This window comes from Drosophila sulfurigaster, chromosome 3 (genome assembly GCF_023558435.1).
Source record: "Drosophila sulfurigaster albostrigata strain 15112-1811.04 chromosome 3, ASM2355843v2, whole genome shotgun sequence".
Lineage (NCBI taxonomy): Eukaryota > Metazoa > Arthropoda > Insecta > Diptera > Drosophilidae > Drosophila > Drosophila sulfurigaster.
Window position 1 is genome coordinate 50,693,270 of NC_084883.1, and position 23,494 is coordinate 50,716,763.

The 23,494-nt window shown below is 41.5% G+C and overlaps 4 protein-coding genes across 5 annotated transcripts; 2 read left to right on the top strand and 2 right to left on the bottom strand.

The window, feature by feature from the left end:
• LOC133844224 (pupal cuticle protein Edg-91) lies at positions 1-1,101 on the top strand. Of its 2 annotated transcripts, none has more exons than XM_062278129.1 (2): positions 1-528; positions 588-1,101. In XM_062278129.1, the coding sequence occupies exons 1-2, from the start codon at positions 270-272 to the stop codon at positions 653-655; spliced, it is 327 nt and encodes a 108-aa protein (XP_062134113.1). In that variant the 5' UTR covers positions 1-269; the 3' UTR covers positions 656-1,101. The 2 variants fall into 2 exon arrangements, with proteins under 2 accessions (XP_062134113.1, XP_062134114.1); XM_062278130.1 differs by having other exon boundaries at positions 1-519.
• Positions 1,102-6,836: 5,735 nt separating this feature from the next.
• On the top strand, positions 6,837-13,106 carry LOC133843058 (uncharacterized). The gene is made up of 4 exons (XM_062276418.1): positions 6,837-6,976; positions 7,120-7,194; positions 10,661-10,741; positions 10,804-13,106. The coding sequence occupies exons 2-4, from the start codon at positions 7,186-7,188 to the stop codon at positions 12,841-12,843; spliced, it is 2,130 nt and encodes a 709-aa protein (XP_062132402.1). The 5' UTR covers positions 6,837-6,976; positions 7,120-7,185; the 3' UTR covers positions 12,844-13,106.
• A 1,154-nt stretch (positions 13,107-14,260) lies between these two features.
• On the bottom strand, positions 14,261-15,543 carry LOC133843215 (uncharacterized). The gene is made up of 2 exons (XM_062276656.1): positions 15,440-15,543; positions 14,261-15,370 (listed from the first exon to the last, which is right to left on the bottom strand). The coding sequence occupies exons 1-2, from the start codon at positions 15,440-15,442 to the stop codon at positions 14,420-14,422; spliced, it is 954 nt and encodes a 317-aa protein (XP_062132640.1). The 5' UTR covers positions 15,443-15,543; the 3' UTR covers positions 14,261-14,419.
• Positions 15,544-16,791: 1,248 nt separating this feature from the next.
• LOC133840117 (uncharacterized) lies at positions 16,792-20,786 on the bottom strand. The gene is made up of 3 exons (XM_062271778.1): positions 20,733-20,786; positions 18,054-18,462; positions 16,792-17,988 (listed from the first exon to the last, which is right to left on the bottom strand). Exons 1-3 carry the CDS (start codon positions 20,784-20,786, stop codon positions 16,910-16,912), a joined length of 1,542 nt encoding a protein of 513 aa, XP_062127762.1. The 3' UTR covers positions 16,792-16,909.
• Positions 20,787-23,494: the final 2,708 nt, after the last annotated feature.

Consider the following 23,494-nt stretch of genomic DNA (forward strand, 5'->3'; position numbering starts at 1 on the left):
CATCAGCAGCAGCTGTAGCTCGTGTATTGTTAGAAAGACACACGCAGTCTTTACATTGAGTCGCCCAATTGGATGGGGGGGGGAATTTTCTCGTTGTAGGCAAATTTTCGTAGACAATTGTTTTGTCGCTGCGCTTTGATGGCGACGTTGCAAGAATCATTTGCCATTATATAAACATGCTGCACAGCTCCATCAACAGTCAGTTCAGTTGTACACTTCAAGTGGCATTTGCACCCAACTAAAAAACTAAAAAAAACTAAACTAACAACATGTTCAACATCCGCTCCATCTGTCTCCTGCTGGCCTGCGCCTTGTTCTGCCTGCTGTTGAGTGTGGCTGAGGCGGCGCCACGTCCACAGGAGGAACCCCAAGCCGACTTGGAGGCAGGCGTTGAGGCCCAAGAGAAGGATCTAGAAGGCGCCGCATCCCTTGGCTATGGATACTATTCATCGCCCTATCTCGGCGGCTATTATGGCGGCGGCTACTGGCCCCACTACAGTGGCAGCTATTACGGTCTTGGTGAGTTTGGTGAGTCGATGGCGCTAAACTTTAGCTAATCTTTGCTAATTTTGTTGTTTGGGATTCAGGTTATCCCTACTATGGTGGCTACTATGGACTCCATCATCACCATGGACACTATGGACACTACTTCTAAGCGTTGGCTAGTTGGCCTCTCTTCATTGCTTCCAACTCATAGTTCAGCGCTCCTGACCAAAGTCTCTCTCCAAGTGCTGACGCGCTGTCATAGTTCGCACTCTAGCTACAATTTAATTGCACTCCGCTGATGCGCAAGGATAATTGCTTCAATTAAGCAACAAAATCACAAAAAAAATAATACTACAAAACACAAACTCAACAATTCTATTATAATTTACAGTGCTAAGCGTTTCAATTTGATGACTACAGAATCATTTCCACAGAGCGAGAGAACATTTACGCGCCATAAAGGCTAATGAAATGCACTGTAGCAGCTGCCCCGAATCACCCATACATTTAAACGTATTATATAATTAGTGTTAGTCGTCATAAAAATGCTTGGTGAACCGTTGAAATAAACTGCCCACAGAAATATATGCGAAATGAAAAATAGACAAAAATAAATCAAAAACCATTTGAAATTCAAATTGATTTGGCCAAAATATTTGGCTTATGGCCAATGCATCTACATCAGAATAACTTGAATTCGCGCCGCGTTAATTAACTGACTATTAAGTAAATTGAAAGCATAAATTAGTGGACGTGCCAGTGTTCCAGAATTAGAATCATTCCTATGCAAATGTTTGATCTCCTTCACACACGTTTTCCCTCTGGCACATTTTGTCACGACAATTCAGTCAGTACCTGATCGTTGTTACGCTGGGCGTATGCGTAATTTATGAGCTTTAGATGTAGTCAAGCGAAGCACAAAATTGTGTAAGGTTTAATTCATCTGACATTTGACCAAGTCAACAACTTAACAATCACTCCACTCTGTCTGTCTGTCTGTCTGACTCTTTGAGTGTCTCTGTTTGAACTGCAGCAAAGGTCACGGAAGTGATGCAGCAGAGATTAAATTTATTGAGCGACAATAACCGTTTGATTCGATTGCGAGTGCTGACTAAACGCTTTGCATAAATTAGCATACCAACAGCAATATCAATGTCCGATAAATGATAAATGATGAGTGATGGATTCATAATCATCCCAGCCACAAAACCTTGCAGACACAAATCATAAACTAAGCCAAGAATCTACCACATTGTTATTGACCTTTTTGGCGATTTGTTTGCTTTATAAATGTCAGTATCAAGAACGTTTTCAAGCGCGTATTCATCGGCCAAACATTTTCATTCGTTTTGTATTCGCTTTTTGTATTCATATTTTACAGACAATGGTGTTAAATTATTGGCTATTAAATTATCATTTGATGTGTGGCGCTCACGTTTCGTGTTTAATATCTTTATATATACACATTTTTTTTTTGGTTTCCATTGTTAGTGAAGCGTGGCTAAAAATGCGGCTGATTATGTGTTGGAGTATTTATTTATCATAATTTATGTTTTGCCAAAAAAATGTATAATAATAATTTCGCAAGTTGCCATTTAAATTTTTCCGCAGAAATTGAAGAGTCAGTGCACCGCTTAACAGGTTTGAAATTAATTAAATATGCCACTTAGCACAATAAATACAAATCATAACAATTAAATTGGTGTGCCTTGCACCTTTCTGTTGTGCCTTGCCCATTTGAGAGATCAATGCTTGATTCATTCAAGCGATCGAGTAAATGGCCCAAATATTCGTTTGTGAAGATCATGACTTGCTGTTCAATTCATTAAATTATATTTCACTGGGCTCTGTAGGGCTACAATCAATCGAAAATCAGTTAACGGTGGTCAAAACAATGTAATAAAGCGGACAAGCAAATTGTTTAAATTGTTCAAAACTGAAGAGTCATACGAGCATGTTTAAATTTGCATTTGATCTCATATATATAGATGTATATTGTTTATCATTTTGGATTGCGGCGCGTTGCGGCAACTTGACTCGAGTTCAAGTGCATGACCTAGAGGACGTTGTCTGCACGTTGTCAGTCAATTGAAAGTGAACCAGCAATTTCGATTTATATTTTTGTTGGTTTGCCATTGTTCAAGCATTCATTGCGTGGGCTATTTTATAACTCAATTAGACGCTAATCGCATCATTAGTGGTGCGCCTTGAGTGCTCGATCGATGATCGTTGTTCCGCGCTCTGTGCTATGCTGTGCTGCGGATGCTGTTGCAATCGGAATGCAATCAATGGCAGCCCTCTCTGGGCGTTGGCTTATGGAAATTTCTATAATTCAACGATAATAAATAAATAATCAATCTATATGCAAGTAGCATTAAGAGTTTTGTGTCGGCTTAAAAAAAATCTCATTCTGTTGCAATGCGTCGCAATTTCGTAACATGAAAAGTTCCTGCTGCGACAAGTTTGTGTCTTAAGTCTTTCGTTTGACTGCTTAATTGATATGTGGTGCACGCAGTTCTTGAGCAGGTTTTTTGTGTCTGGGGTGCCTGCTTGCCACCAAGGACACTTATACAGAGAGAGAGAGGAAGAGACGCACTTGAACCTCATCCTGTCGGCATCTGTCGCTGACCCTCAAAATGTGGCCATTGAACTGGCCGCAATAACTTGTTTCGCTTTCCGTTCGCTGCGGCAATTTGGCGACTTTTGTGGTTGCCTCGAGTGAGAACAGCAGTGGCCGAGACCTGCGGTCTCACTCTCTCGGTCATGCCAAAGGTATTTATGTTCGTCTTTGACCTTGCATGCTGATCTTTCATGCGATCTTCATGTGTGAATGGCAGCAGCAGCAGCAGCAACTGAGACAACTGAGGCACCACAGGGCGCTCTTGCTCTATGTATTCTTCACGACTCGCATATGTGTAGAGTGTAGTTTTCTGTTTTTTTGGCGGATCTGGCCATTTGTATGGCGGTGGCACCCCGCACACCTTAATTACCTATGTCCCATGCTCGAGTTGGCAAAAGCAAGGGCAATCAATTGTGCCCAGCGAGCTCTAAATGCATCCGACCAGAAACTCGCCCAAAAAACATTCTTCTTTTCTAGTAATTTTATTACCGACCAAAAAAAGAGCGCAGCGTCAAGCGCTTTAATTAGCTTTTAACTTCCGCAAAACATTTGCAACATTTGCGTTAAAGAATGTATTTTATTTTTTTTTGGTTCTGCTTGTCTGTTGTCTTAGACATCTAACTTTTGCCTAGATGTTATACACACTCTTGTGGGTGCGTTCGAATCCCCCACAAGGGAGTGATTTATGAGCGTGTTGAAAATATTCATAAATATTTACGGCGTTTGTTTGATTTGTGAAACCATTATAAGTAGTTTTAATTAAAGCGCTTAGCGGCGGCATTCACTGAGCCTTATAATCAGCTCCAGCTTAACAGTAGGAAACACTACACTACAATGGGTGTAAATAATGCTTGAGATACATTCGACGAGTCTATTCTAAATCATAATACTCATTATATGCGCCAAATTGTTGACGGGAAGTTTAATTTAAAACACCAGCCATGAGTTATGAAGCCACTAACTAGCCGAAAAGCAATTCAAGTGGAAACACAGTAACATCATCAACAATCATCATACAGCCACAAAAGGCTGCCTTTAGAAAGGTGTATCTCAAATCCTGGACGTTTAAGGTCATCTATATACATGTGCAACTTTCAGAACGAGAACAAGCGCATCGGCTTTCAGTTTCAGCATCAGTTCAGTTTTACTTCCTTCTCTGAAACAGGATCAGAGACGCATCGCAGTTAAAACGATAATTCATTGTGAAGCCGAAGCCGATGACGATGACGAAGACGATGATGATGATGATGACGATGACGATGTCTCGATGTGACCTTCAAGCAAAAGTGCAAAAATTGTTTGCGTATTTTTTATTTTCTCAGCAATTGTTCTTGCTGTTGCTGGTGCTTCGTCTGCCTGCTGTGTAGGATGTGTATGTAATTAAGTTGAACTTGTTATTGTTGCCGGTTTTGTGACCGTTTTTATGACCAAACAATTTATAACGTACAATCCCAATGTGCCCCAAGTTCAACTAAACGCTGCGAAACTGTTGTTATAAATTAAACACCCAAATCTCATTTATCAAATTTATTACAACTTATGCTTATTGTTTGACAACATATTATTACATGTTTTACAACATGTTTTTTATTGTTTTTCGTAAGTTCACAGCACTTCAAGAATACGGGTAGCAACATTATGTCAAACAGCTTGTAACATGAAATAAATTATATTTTTATTTTAATGAAATTTGATAGCAATAGATTTTTAGCCCTTGACAACGCAGATCTTATTTATTGGCTGCTCAAGAAATAACAATAATAATTTGCTTTGTAATAAGTGTATGTGTGCGTCGGCCTTGTGGCGTCAGCTTTCGTTTAGTTGTCAGCTAATTTGTTTATTTTATTTATTGTATAATTTTATATACATATACTATATATGAAATATCACTGAGGTTTAATGAACCGCTGACGGATTCGCTGTGGGAGAAAATCACTTTTGGCTGATTCACTTGTTGGTGTTTTGTTATTGACTGTTTACATTGCGCTTTTAATGATGAAACCATTTTGTATGCCACTGGCGAAATTGTCACAGTCAAGCTTTCTGTCTCTCTTTCTCTCGATCGCAGTCACAATCAGTGAACTGCAGTGTATCGAAATCGATAAAACCGCCAAGTAAACTTATTATTTATGAGGCAGTCGCTGAGCATCTTAACTAGTTCTAGTAGTAGTTGGCGTATATCCTGAGTATGAGTGTGGACGCGTATGCTTAAATTATTTGGATTGCATACAAATCAGTGACCAGTGACGATCCAGCTGGAGAGAACCTGTCCACTTAGCCCATCCGATGATGGCGCATAAATTGTGCAATTAAATGCGAATACCTCTTAAACTATTCAGTATTTCTATTCCTATAAATATTTAAAACTATTTTAAATAATGTATGCGTTAAGCTGCTTCGGGGCATAAGTTTTATTTAGAACTTATATCTTAACTCGTCTGCCTACTATTTTAGTTTATTATTATTATCATTTTTTATTATTTCGATTTGGTTTTTGCTTTAATTATGATTGCGATTGAGAAATTGACGATCTCAGTTGAAGTTGTTGTTGTTGTCATCGCATTTGAAAGTTGAAATACTTGAGAGTTGTACAAATTGTTTAAATCGTTGTTTCATTTATGCGTATCTTCCGGTTGTTCAAATTATTAATAACAATAATTGAATTTCTAGTTATTAACGAGCTGTGAACATTGTCTGAAACTACCAGCATATTTTTTTTCTATTTGATTATTCTCTTCGTGTTTATATTTAGGGTCTGTTTTAATACCACGCAATCCATTAAATGATCGATTACACGGGCATAATTTGTCAGAGCAAGATATATTAATGCACGAAACAACAACACAGACATTAATTAACAATTAAAAGCGTCACGCGCAAGGTTTCTAGAATCTGAACTCGAATAACATTGGCTTGCATTCAACTTAGGGTGCAGTTCAGTTTCAGTTTCAGTTTCAATTTTTGATTTGATTTGATCAGAAACTGAACTTGATGATTGATGGAACTCGAAAATCAATTGCGCCTTTTTTTGCCTTCTATTGATAGACAAACCCCGCAATGATTTATAAGAGCGGTCAGTAAGTGAACATCCAAATTGAAGTGGAGTTTTGAGTCTACTAAGGTCAAATCAGCACTCCAAAACTTGTGGGCAAAAAAAGAAGAAAACTATAGCCAAAAATAGTTTCTGTTTCGTTTTGGGATTCTGTTTTGGTTTCGGTTTCTGTTTCTATTTCAAATTCCGATTCGTTTTGGGCAGTTCTCGGTGGTCGACTGTCAGCGGTCGATTATTGGCTGACGGATCGCGGTTTTGGAGTCAGCAGAGTCAAGGGCAAACGGTAGCCAGAAAACGAAAATTTCGTGTCACAATTAGACGCATTTTTATGTTATATATTTTTTTTTTGCTGTTTAGAGGTAATTCGATTAGCAGGTGTAGCACGCATCTCAGGTGACAACACCAACAATAGCAGCAGGAAGCCGCAACTATGAAGATTGACCAGAACCAGCTGCACATGCGTAGTCGCAGTTAAAGTCACTGACGCAGTCGAAGACGGAGTCGCAGTCGCTGTCGCTGTCGCAGTTGCTGCCGCAGCAGTTGCTGGCGAAGTGGAAGACGAAGTCAGAAATCTGGCCGACGCGACGTCGACTGCGACTGCGATGTCGGTGTCGGTTGTTTTTTGTTTTTGTTTTTGGCGCTCTCTTATAAATAAGCCGTGCGTCGGCGCAGTTTTTGTTATTTGAACTTCAATTCTGCTCGAGTTCGCATCTCGTCTGCTGCCAGGCGGCGTTTCAATCTTTGTCGTGCGTCGTCGTCGCTAACGAAACGCGCGCGTTTTTATAGCGTTTTATTGCCAGTGTGTGTGCTTTTTACAAGTGGGTAGCTGTTTGCCATAAACAGAAACACCGAGAGAGACAATCTATTGTGTGTTTGTGATATATAGAACATATACTCATTCCAAAATCAAAATCTAAATAAATATATATATATATATGTATCTATGTAAATATATTTTTAGCTGCTGACGCAAGTGTTAATTTAAACTCAATTATTCGATACAATTGGATTGCATCACGGTTCAACAATGAAGATGGTGAGTGCGAACAATCGAACAATCAACTAATAACAATATCAGTTAAATATGCTAGAATACCTCCACCAAAGCGAAAAAGGGTTCACACTTTTTTGAGGTGCAGTTGCGATTGTTGCAACTTTGGCTGCAACTTCTCGAATTTCGACTTCAACTTCAGTTGGAGTGCAACTGCAACTGCAACTGCGACTTCTACTTCGATTTCGAGTACTTCGAGTGCGGCATCGCATTTGCCTGTCAAACAAAATTGCTCAACCGAACCGAAGACGAAGACGAAGAAAAAACAGTTTCTAAAAGCCACAGCAAAAACAAACAACTTACGAGCACTACTCCTATTTTGTACTTCGTATTCGCATTCGTATTTGAATTCGAATTCGCATGCTAAATTTGCATAAACGGCGCTACAATTGAAGAAAATCGGTACAAGTACAAATAAAATAACAGAAAACAAACAACGAAAGAAGAAAAATAAACAACAAAAAAACAAAAACAGGTGGCAACAACGAGGAGCGCGACCTGCCGCAACTGCCATTGGGCGTTGCAAAGACACTTGATGTTGCCTCTGTTGCTTGATACTGATGATGATGATGGCAACAACAACAGAAATAACAACAACATTGAGAGTGACTAGCCCTTACCCTAATGGCTGACTCGCTAAGTGATTCCAAAATCGGATGAGCAATACGAAACCCACTGACCGGAAACACTCATAAATGCGCTCAACTCAACTTCCCCTCTATCTTTGCCACCCCGCTCCGTGTCGTCTCTTTCGGTTGTCCACTTTACAACCACTTAGCGCTCTTCACGCTCTGTGTAGCCTGCACGTGTTCTTGGCCTCCAGCGGGTGCTATGAAATGTGGCCAGTGAGTGATTTGCCAACCAATTTGTTTGACCACCGTCAACGCTGCGTATGCGCAATGCGCTGAACTTCACATTCAACGCGCGCTGCTTCAATGAATTATCGCGCTGCGGCGCACCAGAACAAAACTTGTCATGTTGAGCAACTGTAATTAAGCAACAACAAGAGCAAACAACAGCCACATTTTCTTCAAGGTCGCAGAGACATAAAATGAAGAAAAAAAAACCTTTATTTCTGTGGAGGGAATTTCACACGCCTCAATTGTGACAATTAACGCGTTGCAAAGCTGCTTGCTGATGTTGTTGTCGCCATTACGCATTGTTGGTAAAAATGACTCGTCGTGATTCAACAATCACGAGTCTCTCCGCACGCTCCAATTGTGGGTGCAGTTACCACAGAATAATTACAGAATTATGCCACCCCAAATGACTCTGCAAATTTGTTCAAGTCGAACAAACATATTTCAAAATCCCATTTGCAACTACTATGTGGCCAAAAACAAAATTCTTTTAATTAAAACGAACGGAAATCTTGACAAATACTTATCTCAAAATCATATGTCGTTACCAAAAAAACAAAAAAAAAATAGAGAACCGAACCAAGTCGTCTTTTGAGAACATTTCCATATGCAGTAAATTAAATAAAATCATCATCAGCGGCAACATTTGCGGTACGCCTTCTGCTCGGCACGTTGAGAATTTATTGTATGACACCTGAGTCACAGCCATATATACAAGCTTACGAGTTTAGAAGAATTTGTATTTACAACCACAAGATCAACAAGATGAACAGCAAAACAAAAACTAAAACTATACTTAATTGGGCTATGAGTTAATGGTCAACATATCACAAAGTTGATGCTAAAAATTAGTTTGGCCATAAAGCTGCTGTAATAAATCGAGAGAACTGTAAACTGAGATCAGACCGAATGACTTAACTGAGGTAGCCAACTGTTTGTTGTTTTGCAGCTGCACTTTAGAAAAGACGATTAAACTAAGAACTCAACGGATGAGTTTGAGCTTCAACACTGACAGGTGACAAGCAACTCTCAACCGACTCGTCGTCTGTCAGACATGGGCTCTGTGGAGTGGAGTGGCATTTTTTATTACAATTAATCAAAAATAATTCTCGTTTTTTTGCCTTGTCTTGTCTAGCTTTGCCGTGTGGGAGGTTGAAACTATTTTTATTATTATGATACATTTGTATTTATTTAGATGGGTTATTTGCTTTGTCTTCGTTATTTTTTTGCTACCATTTTCTTGTTTGATAGCTTGTCGTTAGGATTTTATTACTGCTGAGAGCGCACTTAAATCAGCGTATGATTTTTTTGCTTCTCTTTTGTTTGTTCCAGCAATTTATGTGCTTCAATTTGAGGTATTGAAATTCCGGGTTCTTTGCGAAAAACCTAACGCCAAACTCGTTTATCTGCCACTCGAAAAATATATCAGCTTAATGGCTGAGATCGAAACTATACCATAAAACAAAATGCAGCAGCACAATGGAAATTAAACCGACCATCAAATACACTCTCTTCAGCTGGTAGATGAGTAGATGAGTCAACTTCTTGATTCATAACACGTTTCATACACAAGTGTTTACAAAGATCGTGACAAAATTGCCAATACCCGATGCTAGGGTATTTAAAATTAGTTTAATTTTAATGGCAACAAATTGTTTTCTCCGTCTCAAGGTTGACAGAAACTTGTATCAAATTAGTTTTTTAGCAATTCATCGGCTTCCAAATTTAAATAAATCCGACAGTTTCTTAATTAAGGCAGCGCTCAGCTCTTCCAAATGATAGTTGGATAAATAAAAAGTTCTTTGAACTGGTCGCCACGATCTTAAAGCATAAAATTCCAAATTACATAAGATCATTAACACGCTGTGTGTGTTTGTATTTAGAACATTTGCTTGATTTAACTACCATATGTTAATTGCAGATGCTCTCTTGGTTGGCATTGAGGCTCAGTCAGTAGCTACTAGTTTTTATTTAAAACTATTAGTTTTTTGTTTCATTTGTTGCACCAATAAGTTGCTGTTGTTGATGTTGTCGTTGGGGTATGCGGGCGCTTGTGTTTGGCGTAATAGGCTCATAATTAATGAACAACATGTCATTGACAGCATTCCGTAGTCAGCGCAAAATGCGTTTAAATGGCTTTTAACTTATTAATCAGAAACAATTTACTCGCGCACAAATATGAAGCGCACGCTAAGTGCCTTCCAAGTGGAGTGACCCAATTAGTCACTAATCGATCAGCCTCTAACAAATTAGGGTTAAAATACATAAATAGAAATATCTTGAGCTTGGCAACTGTGTGTATAGGTGAATATTAGAAATTAATAAATAAAAAATAAAGACGACAACGAAGTTTCTCCAAATCCGCAGGCCTTAATTATATGCGGAAATTTTTCTGACGCGATTTTACCGATTAACAATTAAATACACTGTTAGATGTCCATAAAACGTTTTTGATATGTTATGTGTTGAAGCTGTCCGACAGCTGTCAAATCTACAAGCTCGAGAGATTGACCTTTGTTTACGTGTCGATTTGGCGCTTGACTAATGATCATTAACTGACTTCTTTTTTTTATTGATTTCTTTTATTGCAGCAACTTTGTTTCTTGTCCCTCGTTCTCGGCACTCTCGCCGTCCATGGTTACAGCCCATTCTCAGACGGTAGACGTCTGCAGGTGCGTCAATGAAATCACGGATCTTTATAATTTAATGACTTGTTTTGTTTAATCGCGTGTAGGATCTGAGCAATGACGTTCATTCGGGCTATGACTATCCCCAGCCCAAAGTGCCTTTCTCAGATGGCTACTCCTATCCACGGCCGTCAGTACCATTCCCACCTGCACCGCCAAGTCGAGGATATGATTACCCCAAGCCAGCTGTACCATTCCCGCCACCAACTAGCGCACCACTGCCCAAAGTAGTTCCAACATCGAGCGGATACTCCTATCCTAAGCCAGCTGTTCCGTTCCCACCAGAGCTGCCAAAGTTTGTTCCAGCACCACCACAACAGCAAGTGATTCCAACTCAACCGAAGTATGTGCCGCCCGTGCAGCCAAGCAAGGGTTACGACTATCCCAAACCAGCTATACCATTCCCACCACCACAACCTAAGGTGACACCGCAGCCACAGTACTTGCCACCTCCGAAACCAACTCTGCCACCACCACAGCCTAAGCCAAGTGGATATGATTATCCCAAGCCTGCCATTCCATTCCCACCACCAGTGCAGCCAACACTTCCACCTCAGCCCAAGTATTTGCCTCCCGTGAAGCCAACCAGCCCACCCCAGCCCAAATATCTGCCACCCGTTGTGCCCACGAGTCCACCTCAACCCAAAGGATACGATTATCCCAAGCCAGCAGTTCCATTCCCACCACCAGTTGTACCCAAGGTTGTGCCTACCCCACAATATCTGCCACCCGCGAAACCTACCAGCCCACCCAAGCCTCAATATCTGCCACCTGTTGTATCAACCAGCCCTCCAAAGCCTAAAGGATATGATTACCCCAAGCCAAGCATTCCGTTCCCACCACCAGTTGCGCCAAAGGTTCAACCTCAGCCCCAATATCTGCCTCCCCCAAAGCCAGCCAACCCACCACAGCCCAAAGGATATGATTACCCCAAGCCAGCGATTCCTTTCCCAGCGCCAGTGAAGCCAACACTCCCTCCTCAGCCCAAGTACTTACCGCCTGTGAAGCCTACGAGCCCTCCTCAACCAAAGTACTTGCCTCCCCCACAACCAACCTCACCTCCTAAGCCCAAGGGTTACGACTACCCCAAGCCATCCATTCCATTCCCACCTCCAGTGGTCCCGAAGAGTCCACCTCAACCACAGTACTTGCCTCCCGTGAAGCCCACTAGCCCACCTCAACCCCAATACCTACCTCCTCCACAACCCAAACATCCTGGCTATGACTATCCCAAACCCGCTGTTCCTTTCCCACCTCCAACTAGTCCACCACAGCCCAAATACCTGCCGCCAGTCCAGCCGACAAGTCCACCTCAACCCAAATACCTCCCCCCAGTCCAGCCAACCAGTCCACCTCAACCCAAGTACCTACCACCTGTGCAGCCAACCAGTCCACCTCAGCCTAAGGGATACGATTATCCTAAGCCAGCGATTCCCTTCCCAGCACCAGTCCCCAAGAGCTCACCAAAGCCAGAATACTTGCCACCCGTAGTGCCGACGAAGCCACCTCAGCCCAAGGGGTACGATTATCCTAAGCCAGCTATCCCCTTCCCAGCACCAGTTCCCAAGAGCTCACCAAAGCCAGAATACTTGCCACCCTTAGTGCCGACAAAGCCACCTCAGCCCAAGGGATACGATTATCCCAAGCCATCAATTCCATTCCCAGCTCCATCACCAGTTCTACCCCAGAGCTCGCCTAAGCCGCAGTACTTGCCACCAGTTGTGCCAACCAGTTCACCACAGCCCAAGGGATACGATTATCCGAAACCCTCAATTCCCTTCCCAGCTCCCTCGTTGCCACCAGTTCTTCCCAAGAGCTCGCCTAAGCCCCAATACTTGCCACCTGTAGTGACGACTAAGCCACCTCAGCCCAAAGGATACGATTATCCAAAACCATCAATTCCATTCCCAGCACCATCACCAGTTGTACCCACGAGTCCACCACAGCCCAAGGGGTATGATTATCCCAAGCCATCAATTCCATTTCCACCACCACCAGCACCAACTAGTTACCTGCCACCTCCAGCTCCACAGCCCAAGAGCGAAGGATACTCGTACCCTAAACCGGCGATCGCTTTCAATTTCTAGGCTCGTTTCGTGCCCCTTGTCATCATCAATTAATTGACACGATTGCCTCTCCGTGCCCATAGGAACTTACGATATTGAATAATTGTAAATTAATTAATAATAAATTTATTTAATATTTAATATTAAACGATGTGAATCTGAGTCCACATATACATGTAATCGAAATATGTGGACTCTGCGATCGAATTTTAGTCATTAAAATATGTTTATACAATTTATAATTGCGCAATACTGCCGAAATAAAACGAACGAAGTGATTCATATTTTTCTCGGCTCTTTTTCTGAATTTTATAAAAATACAAAATTTTATTGAATGAAAATTATTGGAATTGTTTTATTATAGGTTTATACATGAATAATGCTTCACACTGAAGGAGAATCAACTGAAGTTCGATGAGACAGTTTGAATTACAAATTTATATGAATAAAATCATTGATCTGCACAGATTTAGAAAAAGAACAATTTTTTAAATAAACCACATTTATAATTGATAACTTGTAGACACATATGCTTTATATGTATGTTCAGACCACTTATTTTTATCATTCATTCATTCATTATAGAATTCGACAGCGGAGAACATTTTCAACTTGATTTCAATGCAGCACCTGAAAGTATGCAGCATCTTTTCGCTACAAATTGTTAGCATCTTTTGAGTTGGTATATTTCACTGGTATATTTATTGTGAATGGTTTGAACTTAACAGAATGTGTACAGAACTCTAGTTGCTGAACCAGTTTTGACCAAATAATATTATCTTAAATCCTATCGTAGATGTTATTAAAAATTGTCGTTTTACAAAATGTATTTCAATCAATAACCTAACAAATAACCATTCGGATTTTCCAATGTTCGAAACATTACAGATAAAAAGAGCTAAAAATGTTTTATTCCTATTTTAGAATCAGATATTTGTGCTTTGACAATAATTGGTGAAAAATATACAAACATTTTTAACTTGCCACTGGCTAGACAATTTTTAAGGCGTCTGTTGAATATTTATGTTGTTGGCTGCTTAGCAACCAATCGTCTTTTTTTCTTAATTATTAAACAACAAAAATACGTATCTCTTATTCAGCATATTCTTTTCGTAGCAATTAATTATATATTGGATGATAATTAAGGGCTATAGAAGAGGTGAATTCTAGAGTTTATCAATTTTAACACAGAATGCATAATGGTTAACAAAAAGTCAACAACTTAATAATTTATTTTTGTTACCAAGATTTTTGTTTCAATTCTATTTTTTAATATTACATATTTGAAGGATATTAAATCTCGTTTCCTATTTGTGTACTACACATTTAAAACGTATTCTTTGTTTCAATGACTACCCAAATTGTTGATATTGCTGAACTTATCATTTTTGGCTTTATGAGTTATTTACCCATCCCAGGATTAAAAGTAAATTTGAAATTATTTTATGAATTTGTTATTTATTTCGTTCCTTGGCAATTACCACGTAAACTACTCAATACAAACAATGTAATGTTAAATTGTGTGTAATGTTAACATTTGCTGAATATTTTGTAGATTTAGTCGGTTTTGCTTCAGGTAGCCTCATCTACTGGCCGTTTAGTACTTGCGGCGGACGACGCGACGACGGAGGGTCTTGTAGCGGTATCCATCAGTGGAAGAGTAGCTGTGAGCTGGGGCTGGCTCAGAGGCAGCGGTTTCGTAGGACTCAGCGGGCTGAGCGTAGGAGACAGCGGGAGCTGAAGCGGCAACGGAGTAAGACTGAGCTGGGGCAGAGTAGCTCTGAGCGGGAGCAGCGTAGCTCTGAGCGGGAGCAGCGTAGGACTGGACTGGAGCAGAGGCAGCAACAGACACTGGGGGCAGGTACTCGCTGGATGGAGCAGAAGCGGCGCCGGAGAAGGGTGGCAGGTAGTCGTTGGATGGCAGATGGCTCACATCACGACGGTGACGACGGAGGACAACGCGACGGTGGGTCTTGTAACGGTAACCATCATCAGCAGAGTAGGTGTGAGCGGGTGCTGGCTCAGAGGCAGCAGTTTCGTAGGACTCAACTGGGGCAGCGTAGCTCTGGACTGGAGCAGGGGCAGCGTAGGTCTGGACTGGAGCCGAAGCAGCAGCGGTGTAGGTCTGAGCTGGAGCCGAGTAGGACTGGACAGCTGGGGCAGCGTAGGACTGAGCAACTGGAGCGGCGTAGGACACAGCTGGGGCTGAAGCAGCGGCGGTGTAGGTCTGAGCTGGGGCAGAGAAGGACTCGACAGCAGGAGCAGAGTAAGACTGCACTGGAGCGGCGTAGGAGACAGCTGGAGCTGAAGCAGCGGCGGTGTAGGTCTGAGCTGGAGCAGAGTAGACTGGAGCTGGTGCTGGAGCAGAGTAGGAGACAGCTGGAGCTGAAGCAGCGGCGGTGTAGGTCTGAGCTGGAGCCGAGTAGGACTCAACAGGAGCCGAAGCAGCAACCTGGTAGCTCTGGCCAGGAGGCAGATATTGGTTGGATGGCAGATGGCTCACATCAGCGGCCACGGCGGCAACGAGGGCACAGATCAACAACAATTTCTGCAAATAGATATAGATGATAGTCGATTAGATAACTGTTGCTGGAATGAGTGGAGGATATGATCCTACCATTTTGGCAGTTTCAACTGATCTTCAGCTCACTGTAGAATCCAAGTGGAAATGATACTGTTTGCAAACTTCTGCCGTATATTTATATGATTCTAATCGCCGAAGCTGTGCTACAAAAATTAGCATTTAACTTTGCCTTTAAATTAATGTATTTTGCTTTTTGTATTTCGTGCAAAAAGTTGACAACGACGAACATAAATCTACTATAGTTTTTTTGCAATCAGGTTTAATTCAAGTTTGTCGCGCTCTTGTCACTAACAGTGCGCTCATAAAAAAAGACGCCGTATGTAAATACATATATAATACCACCACCACAAACGTGTGTTGTGTCCATCTAAGTGAATCTATCGATCGTCCCCGACCGCTCACGCGTTTGAATATTGATGATTGCTTCCACTTTCAACGCAATCGCATCAATTGGCAACAAAACTGGCCATTTAGTGGTCTCATCTCATTTGCATTTTTCGCAATCTGGTTTTATTACTTCCTTTCGCCCCTTTCATTTCTTTTTATCTCAGCGCGTGCCGCATGTTCCCAGTTCCCAGTTCCCCATTTGTCAATTCCCCCGTTCGCAGTTCCGATGATAATTAAATTATTTTGAAATTAACGATTTGTAATTGTATTTCAATCATCACATTTACCAAATGCTATAAATACTTTAATCTTAATGCGATCTCCAAAAATTTCTAGACAACTTGGCAGACAGTCTGACATCAAAAACTGTTGCATACTTCAAGGATGATCGAAGAGGTTACTGGTTGAGCGAAACTGGTTATGAGTTTCTTTTTGGACTTATTCGCTACACAAGCAATTATTAAATCAACATATATTTTTATATTATTCTCAAGTATTATTCTAATTAATAAAGAGTAAAAGCAGTTATTTGGGTTAGATTTCGGGTATTCATAAAAATATTCGTAGAAGCTTAATTCCAACTTTGATTTCTAATTATAGAGATTTGCGTACATTTTACTTCTGTAGCAATGGCAAAGCACAATCGAAATTCGTAGTTTTAATATTAAAAAATTAAAACAAATTTGTATGTTAGCTAGAAAATGTTATTAGAAAAAGTGTTTGATAAACTAACCTGTCAGCAATGATCTATATGGAAAAAAATCACCACATGCTTAAGTAGTTCTAAAAATATAATTCCATATTGTTATTTATTTCAACTGGTCAATTTTAAATGATCAATAATAATAAAAATAACTTAACACATGATAATTCAAAATGTCATCTGTCTTCGTTTGTATATGAAATCAACGACTTCAAATTAAGCCACTTAGCTTAATTTTTGAATACCTGTTCGTTTATATTGTTTAGAAATTTCTTGAAATAAAAAGAGTTGAATATTTTATTTTCGTAATATTTTATTTCGTGAACGAAAAGAGGAAGTATTCTTATATGTATTAAACTTGCACTCCAAAATGAGTACAAATTGATCACTTAGTGAACCATTTCAGATGAGAATTAATGACGACGGTAGACGACACGGCGCTGGGTCTTGTAACGGTATCCATCATCAGCAAGCTCATGAGCTGGGGCAGCCTCTTCAACTGGGACCGACACATCGAGAACTGGAGCGGGAGCTGGGGCAGCAACCTGGACGGGAGCGGGTGGCAGGTACTCAGCAGATGGAGCAGCAGCCTGAGGAGGCAGGTACTCGTTTGAGGGCAGGTGGCTCACATCACGACGGTGGCGACGGAGGACAACGCGACGGTGGGTCTTGTAACGGTAGCCATCGTTGGCGAGGTTGCCCTGCTCAACACCGGAGTACTCATCGACAACGTTGGACACTGGGGGCAGGTATTCGCTGGTGGGCACGGCCTCCTGCTGGACTGGGGGCAAGTACTCGTTGGATGGGAGGTGGCTCACATCACGACGGTTGCGGCGGATCACAACGCGACGGTGGGTCTTGTAACGGTAACCATCATCAGCGAGCTCATGAGCGGGAGCAGCTTCCTCAACGGGAGCGGCGTACTCAACTGGGGCTGGGGCAGGAGCAGGGGCAGCAACGACCTGGACTGGAGCTGGGGCAGCAACCTGGACAGGGGGCAGGTACTCAGCAGAGGGAGCAGCAGACTGAGGGGGCAGGTATTCGTTTGAGGGCAGGTGGCTGACATCACGACGGTGGCGACGGATCACAACGCGACGGTGGGTCTTGTAACGGTAACCATCATCAGCGAGCTCATGAGCGGGAGCAGCCTCCTCAACTGGAGCGTATTCGACGGGAGCTGGGGCAGCCTGGACGGGAGCGGCAACTTGCTGGGGTGGCAGATATTCGTTGGATGGAGCCTGAGCGGCAACCTCTTGGGGTGGCAGGTATTCGTTGGAGGGCAGGTGGCTGACATCACGACGGTTGCGGCGGATGACGACGCGACGGTGGGTCTTGTAACGGTATCCATCATCGGCCAATTCATGGGCGGGGGGCAGCCTCCTCAACGGGGGCAGCGTACTCAACTGGAGCTGGGGCTGGGGCAGGGGCAGCAACGATCTGGACTGGAGCTGGTGCGGGAGCTGGGGCAGCAACCTGAACTGGGGGGCAGGTACTCAGCAGATGGGGCAGCAGACTGAGGGGGCAGGTATTCGTTGGATGGCAGATGGCTGACATCACGACGGTGACGACGGAGCACAACACGACGGTGGGTCTTGTAGCGGTATCCATCGGCGGAAAGGCTTCCCTGTTCACCGGCATAATCGGCCTCAGGAGCCAAGTACTCGTTGCTGGGAGCTTCGACGGTCTGGACCTCCTCCTGTGGGGGCAGGTATTCGTTTGAGGGCAGATGGCTCACATCACGACGGTGACGACGGAGCACCACACGACGGTGGGTCTTGTAGCGGTATCCATCGGCGGCAAGGCTGCCCTGTTCACCGGCATAATCGGCTTCTGGGGCCAAGTACTCGTTGCTGGGTGCCTCGATGGCTTGGACCTCCTGTGCGGGGGGCAAGTACTCGTTTGAGGGCAGGTGACTGACATCAGCAGCCACAGCTGCGATCACAGCGAAAGCGACCAGGAAAAGTTTCTGCAAGAGACGAAGAGAAAGTTGAAAGTGGGTTAAGATTAGTCCTTCCATCAGTGGGGTTGCGGTGATGAATGCGTTGCTAGTGTAGGCAAAGACCCAGATGAAGATGCTGAGATGGATCGTACCATGTTAACTGTTGGAGTTGCTTGTTGATACAAGATGATTCGAAACTCTAATGAAGAAATACGAAGAACCTTTTGGTATTTATACAAATTCTTCTCTCCGTGCTGCTCATTACAGCGCTAGTGGCTCTGCCCTGCATTAGCGTTAACGAAACGAAACGAAGCGTCAACGTCAACGGTAACGTCAAAGTCGACGTCGAGGTAAACGCCGACGCAAACCGAAAATTTTAACGCTCAGCGCCGGCTTCGCGCTTTGATCGTGCTGTAAATTTTGCACCACTTCGCTCTGCCCGAGTTCTAAGCCTCGGCAGTGGCTCAATTAACTGACCGCTCAACTCGCTCACAGATACCAAAATGCTGCTGCTGTGAAGACCGCGACAGCGACGTCAACATCGACGGCAACGTCGACAGCAGCAGAGGCAAGAGCAACGTCAGCTTACATTTGCACACACAGGCGGCAACAGCTCAACGAGCTCAGCTTGGCCAATTCGTTTTTGGACGGATTCTCTTAATTGTTTTCTTTAATCGTATGCAAAACATTTGATGGACAACACGCACACACACGCTCATTATTCACGATGGGAGTGAATTTATTTTAATTTTGTTTTATTATGACTATTTCAGCGAGTAGTTTAGTTGTTGTCTTGTTTCTATATTTTTTTTTGTTGTTGTGTTCCCCCAACAACTAACGCTCGACTTAACTTGAAATTTGTTGTATGTTACAATAAAATTTATGAAATTATTAAAATATTACGAGTATGTTTTCATGTTGTTGCTGCTGCTGTCGCTTGTGCCTTGGCTCATTGTTGTCGCTATCGACTCATCGATGTTCATTAATCATTTAAAGGAACTGCCGAAGAGCACCGCGGCATTCAACGCACTTCAAACAAAAAGATATTATAATGATGGCATATATCTTGTGTTTGATTTGATATCTAGTGCGTAAAATGAATGCCGGATATAATCATAATAATGAATGATATGAGCCACACGCTACGATTCAATACAGCAACAAAAGTCACACTCTGATACGAAACAAAACGTAAACAAATTTTTGAAAGGCCTATACGTTGTTCGTGCTGTGCAAAAATAGCCACAAACAACATATAAATAACCCTTTTGATATAGTTGCTATGAATATGTTATTTGTTATGTTGACAAACGCATATCTCACATCTGGTCAATATATTTTGGGTGGAAACTACAAAATTTGCCACAAAAATAGATATATATTTATTAACTCATATCTCAATCTGCTCCCAGCAGCAGCAGCCACAGCAGCATCAGCAATTTGCTCAAATATTGGCATGATTAATGATCGCAGTCAAATTGAAATCGATAAGGAATTGCAAAGTTTTTGCGGTGTGTTTCGGAGCATCAATGCTAAACTGTGCCATTAAACAAGGCTCGTTAGTGGCGCCAAGATCTAATTGGTTCCGTACGTTTGAAGGATGAGCAAAGCCACAAGTTAAGTTAAATTAAGTTAAGTCATCTGCACATTAACATTGTTATTAATTCGCAGAAGTACACAATACCATAATGATTATAATTATTTATCATAGCCAAGGCTAGGCTCGCATTAACAGACCACCACCATCCGATGCCTGGCACCGTCAACTGCTTTGAAGAGTACTCCACAATTTGACTGCCAGCCAAAGAGCATTGAGTGGGCGGAGAGTGCCACGTGATCAAAATCATGTATTTGATTGTATGAAATACGATATAAAGAATTGTGCTTAACACTTAAATCTTTAATCGAGTTGTAGTCCAGGTTCTACTAATTGACTTGTGCTATTAATGAAATGTGCCGACAATTAAAATTTGAATATCTACTACTTAGAATTGTGTTCAATTCATCCACATTTGGGGAATTAGTGTTCTTGTGTCAAACAATGAAACTACAAATTTGATTTCCTGTATGCGTGCAGCATTATACAAAGAAAAATATATAAAAAAAATATATTTATGTATGTAGTTGTGGAGGCAGAGACCAATTGATGTCTTTGCAAATTTACAATCTAATCTATCGCCCGAATCAGGGCTCATTATACTAAACTACTCGATTATTTGTCGAATCGAATGTATTCTTTTCAAAATCGAATCGAATCGATTCAGTTTGGTTCTATTCTGATTCTTTTTATTCCATACCCGGCAGGCATCTTGACCATAAATGTTTAGTTTCTCGGACGCTGGACAATACATCACAGTCGTAATTATTATGGCGATGGAGTGTTTGTATCATCGGCAGCAGCCCGATGAGCCGGTCCAAGCACTTAAAAGTGCCATTTCGGAATTAATGTTTATGCTGAAATGGCATAAATATGCAAATTAGTGAATGGCAGCTCAACCCGTCCCATAGAATCGAGAACAAACCAAGAACAAAACAAAAATAAATACAAAAGTCTGTCACATCAGTCTCATCATCATATGTCGCGTAGGTATTAAACATAAAAATTGTTAGCCAAAAAACGCATGTGTACATTTTAACATTTCCACGCCAAAGTCAACTTCAGCTTCACCTTCCAGCAACATCTTCCAGCCCAAGCTGAAGGCACAAATCAACGAATCCCATTAAAACAACTGGGAATGGATAACTCGCTTCACTCTGTTTCTTATGGTTACCAAGTCAAGTTAATTCTATGGATGGGACATGGTCGACTTTCAGCTCCACTTTACTGCTTTGAGGGGTGTGTCTAGCAATCGAACTAATTAAGACTGCATTTGTTGATATTACCTAGCGACAAATCCCATTAAAAAGTATCTAAAAGATGCAAGTACGATATGGTCGACTGATAGCTCCACTACGTTCATCACACATTAGATTTGTCTGAAGTGAGAGCTGTGTCTGCTGTGTCTGAAGCGCTCTGAACAGTGCAAAATTGCCAAATTTTTTGGCAAGCGCGTCGCTCTGTCTGACAAAAACCTTTTTGCGTTTTTCTTAATTTATGCAAATTCTATTTTAATTAATATTATTCGCATTGGACTTAGCCTTTTTAAAAGAGCTTCGGCAGCTTCTTTTCCTCACTTACACGTGCGACTTAATTTAGTTTTCTAATCTTATACTCTACCCCAAACACGAGTTCATCTACTCCAACATAAGCTGCAAATTTATGCTCAGCTTAAGCATATACATCATAATTGAATAAGAATTAATTGATTGGTATTTTGCATAAAACTAAAACTAGTTCTTCTTAGATTTTTAATTTTATTTATTTCTTTATTAGAGTATGCGATTTAAGGCTTTTTAATGATCAACTTTATTCCTAAGTTAAGTACACGTTTTAGTCTTTTATGATAAATTAAGCTTTTGTCTTCTGATGCTCTTTTATTATATTTGGAGATTTGTTGTTGTTTTCTGCTTTTTGTCTTTTGTTTAATTTAAATGTATGATAAATCATTCTGGAAACCAGTTTCTTTCTCGCTGCAAATATTGTCTAAGCAGGCAGCGACTAGAAAGTGCCGCCGCCATCGACATGGATCTCATCTTCAGCACCAACAACAAAGTGAAACAAAAAATAATCGTGGAGCGAAAAAAGCAGAAACAGAAACAGAATTAAAATTAACAAATAAAATCATAATAATAATAAACTTGCGCACACTTCCAACACGCGGCTGGGTCATTAAAAATTCATACGCGTGGCACAAGAAATTTGGCAAGTTCCTTTCAAATTGCTTTGGCAGCATCATTAGTTTAACTCTGACTATGTGTGGGTATGTAAGCATGTTTTCTGTTGCTTGCTGGTGGCCCAAAGATTTAAGTGTGAACGAGGCTTGAAATTCGTATAAAATTTTTCAGCCTGTCCGATTTTAATAAATTGCGCCCTGAGTACTACAAATTAATCACACAGCATTCGAAATGATTTGTATATGCTCTTGGGCTCTTTTGCTATCTTTAGCTCATGACGTAAGCCTAGGGCAGCCCTTTTTTGAAGTTGAAGTTCCCACATCCCATTTGTAGTCAAGCCACAAGCACACACATTACAAACACACTCTGTTAATAAGTGATGTGCCAATTAAGAGGGGCGTACACAATTACCGGGCCATAGAAATGGCAGCCGGCATGTGCGGATCATTGAACTCCAGAGCCAAAGCCTCCCGCTCACGATACTGATGAGCTTAACTCTAGATCTGAATACGAGCCCGCACTCGCTTTGCATAGATACAACAAACTGAAAAAACTGAAAAAAAAACTAGCTACAAAGAAACAAACAAAAAATTCGCACACATTTTCAAAATATGTATTTCTGTAATCAGCCAAAGGCCGGCTTTGAAACTTTGGAACTGTGAAACTTAAAAAATCATCGAAGCCCCACGCCGAGCGGGTCAAAATGCGGTAGACGAGCAGGCGAGAGCAGCTTGTCTTGGCCTTAATGTATGCAAAGACTCGACCAGATTCTTACTCATGCGCGAACTTTGCCATAAATTATTATATTTGTTTTCTATAAATATTTAATTGTTGTTCTCTATGCTCATTAATTTTGTGCACCAATTTCGAATGTATTTCGCTTCACTTCCATGACTTCCATGACTTGGCCCGTGCATTGATTTATTGCCGCTTTCTTGGGAGAGTTTGGAGTTTTTTTTTGCTGTCCGAAATCATAGAAATTTGCCTAAGTAGAGGTCATAACATTAGCGATAACACAGCGATTACAATCACGAAATCTATAACCTAATGATCCAATTAGCATATGTAATGCTTGCATCTATTCATTCACTCATTGCCACTGTCGAAGTCACACAGCTACTGCCACTGCCACAGCCATCGACATTGCTCTGATGATGACCTACAGCATCGGAAGAGATTCAAGTCTAGACAAAAGACAGCACAAAAGCTTTCATCGTCTGTGATTTGCGAGCTGCCAAACAAATATTGACATCGATGGCACACAATAATATTATATTACTATGAA

What these genes read in the sequence shown, in the direction of transcription:
- LOC133844224 (XM_062278129.1), top strand. Translation starts at nt 270, where the DNA reads ATGTTCAACATCCGCTCCATCTGTCTCCTGCTGGCCTGCGCCTTGTTC. An exon ending in TTACGGTCTTGGTGAGTTTG is followed by an intron (nt 529 to 587) that starts GTGAGTCGATGG and finishes TTTGGGATTCAG; the next exon opens with GTTATCCCTACTATGGTGGC.
- LOC133840117 (XM_062271778.1), bottom strand. Translation starts at nt 20,786, where the DNA reads ATGTATTGTCCAGCGTCCGAGAAACTAAACATTTATGGTCAAGATGCC. An exon ending in ATGGTCAAGATGCCTGCCGG is followed by an intron (nt 18,463 to 20,732) that starts GTATGGAATAAA and finishes CGTCTCTTGCAG; the next exon opens with AAACTTTTCCTGGTCGCTTT. An exon ending in TGTGCTCCGTCGTCACCGTC is followed by an intron (nt 17,989 to 18,053) that starts GTGATGTCAGCC and finishes CCATCTGCTGAG; the next exon opens with TACCTGCCCCCCAGTTCAGG.
- LOC133843058 (XM_062276418.1), top strand. An exon ending in CAGACGGTAGACGTCTGCAG is followed by an intron (nt 10,742 to 10,803) that starts GTGCGTCAATGA and finishes AATCGCGTGTAG; the next exon opens with GATCTGAGCAATGACGTTCA.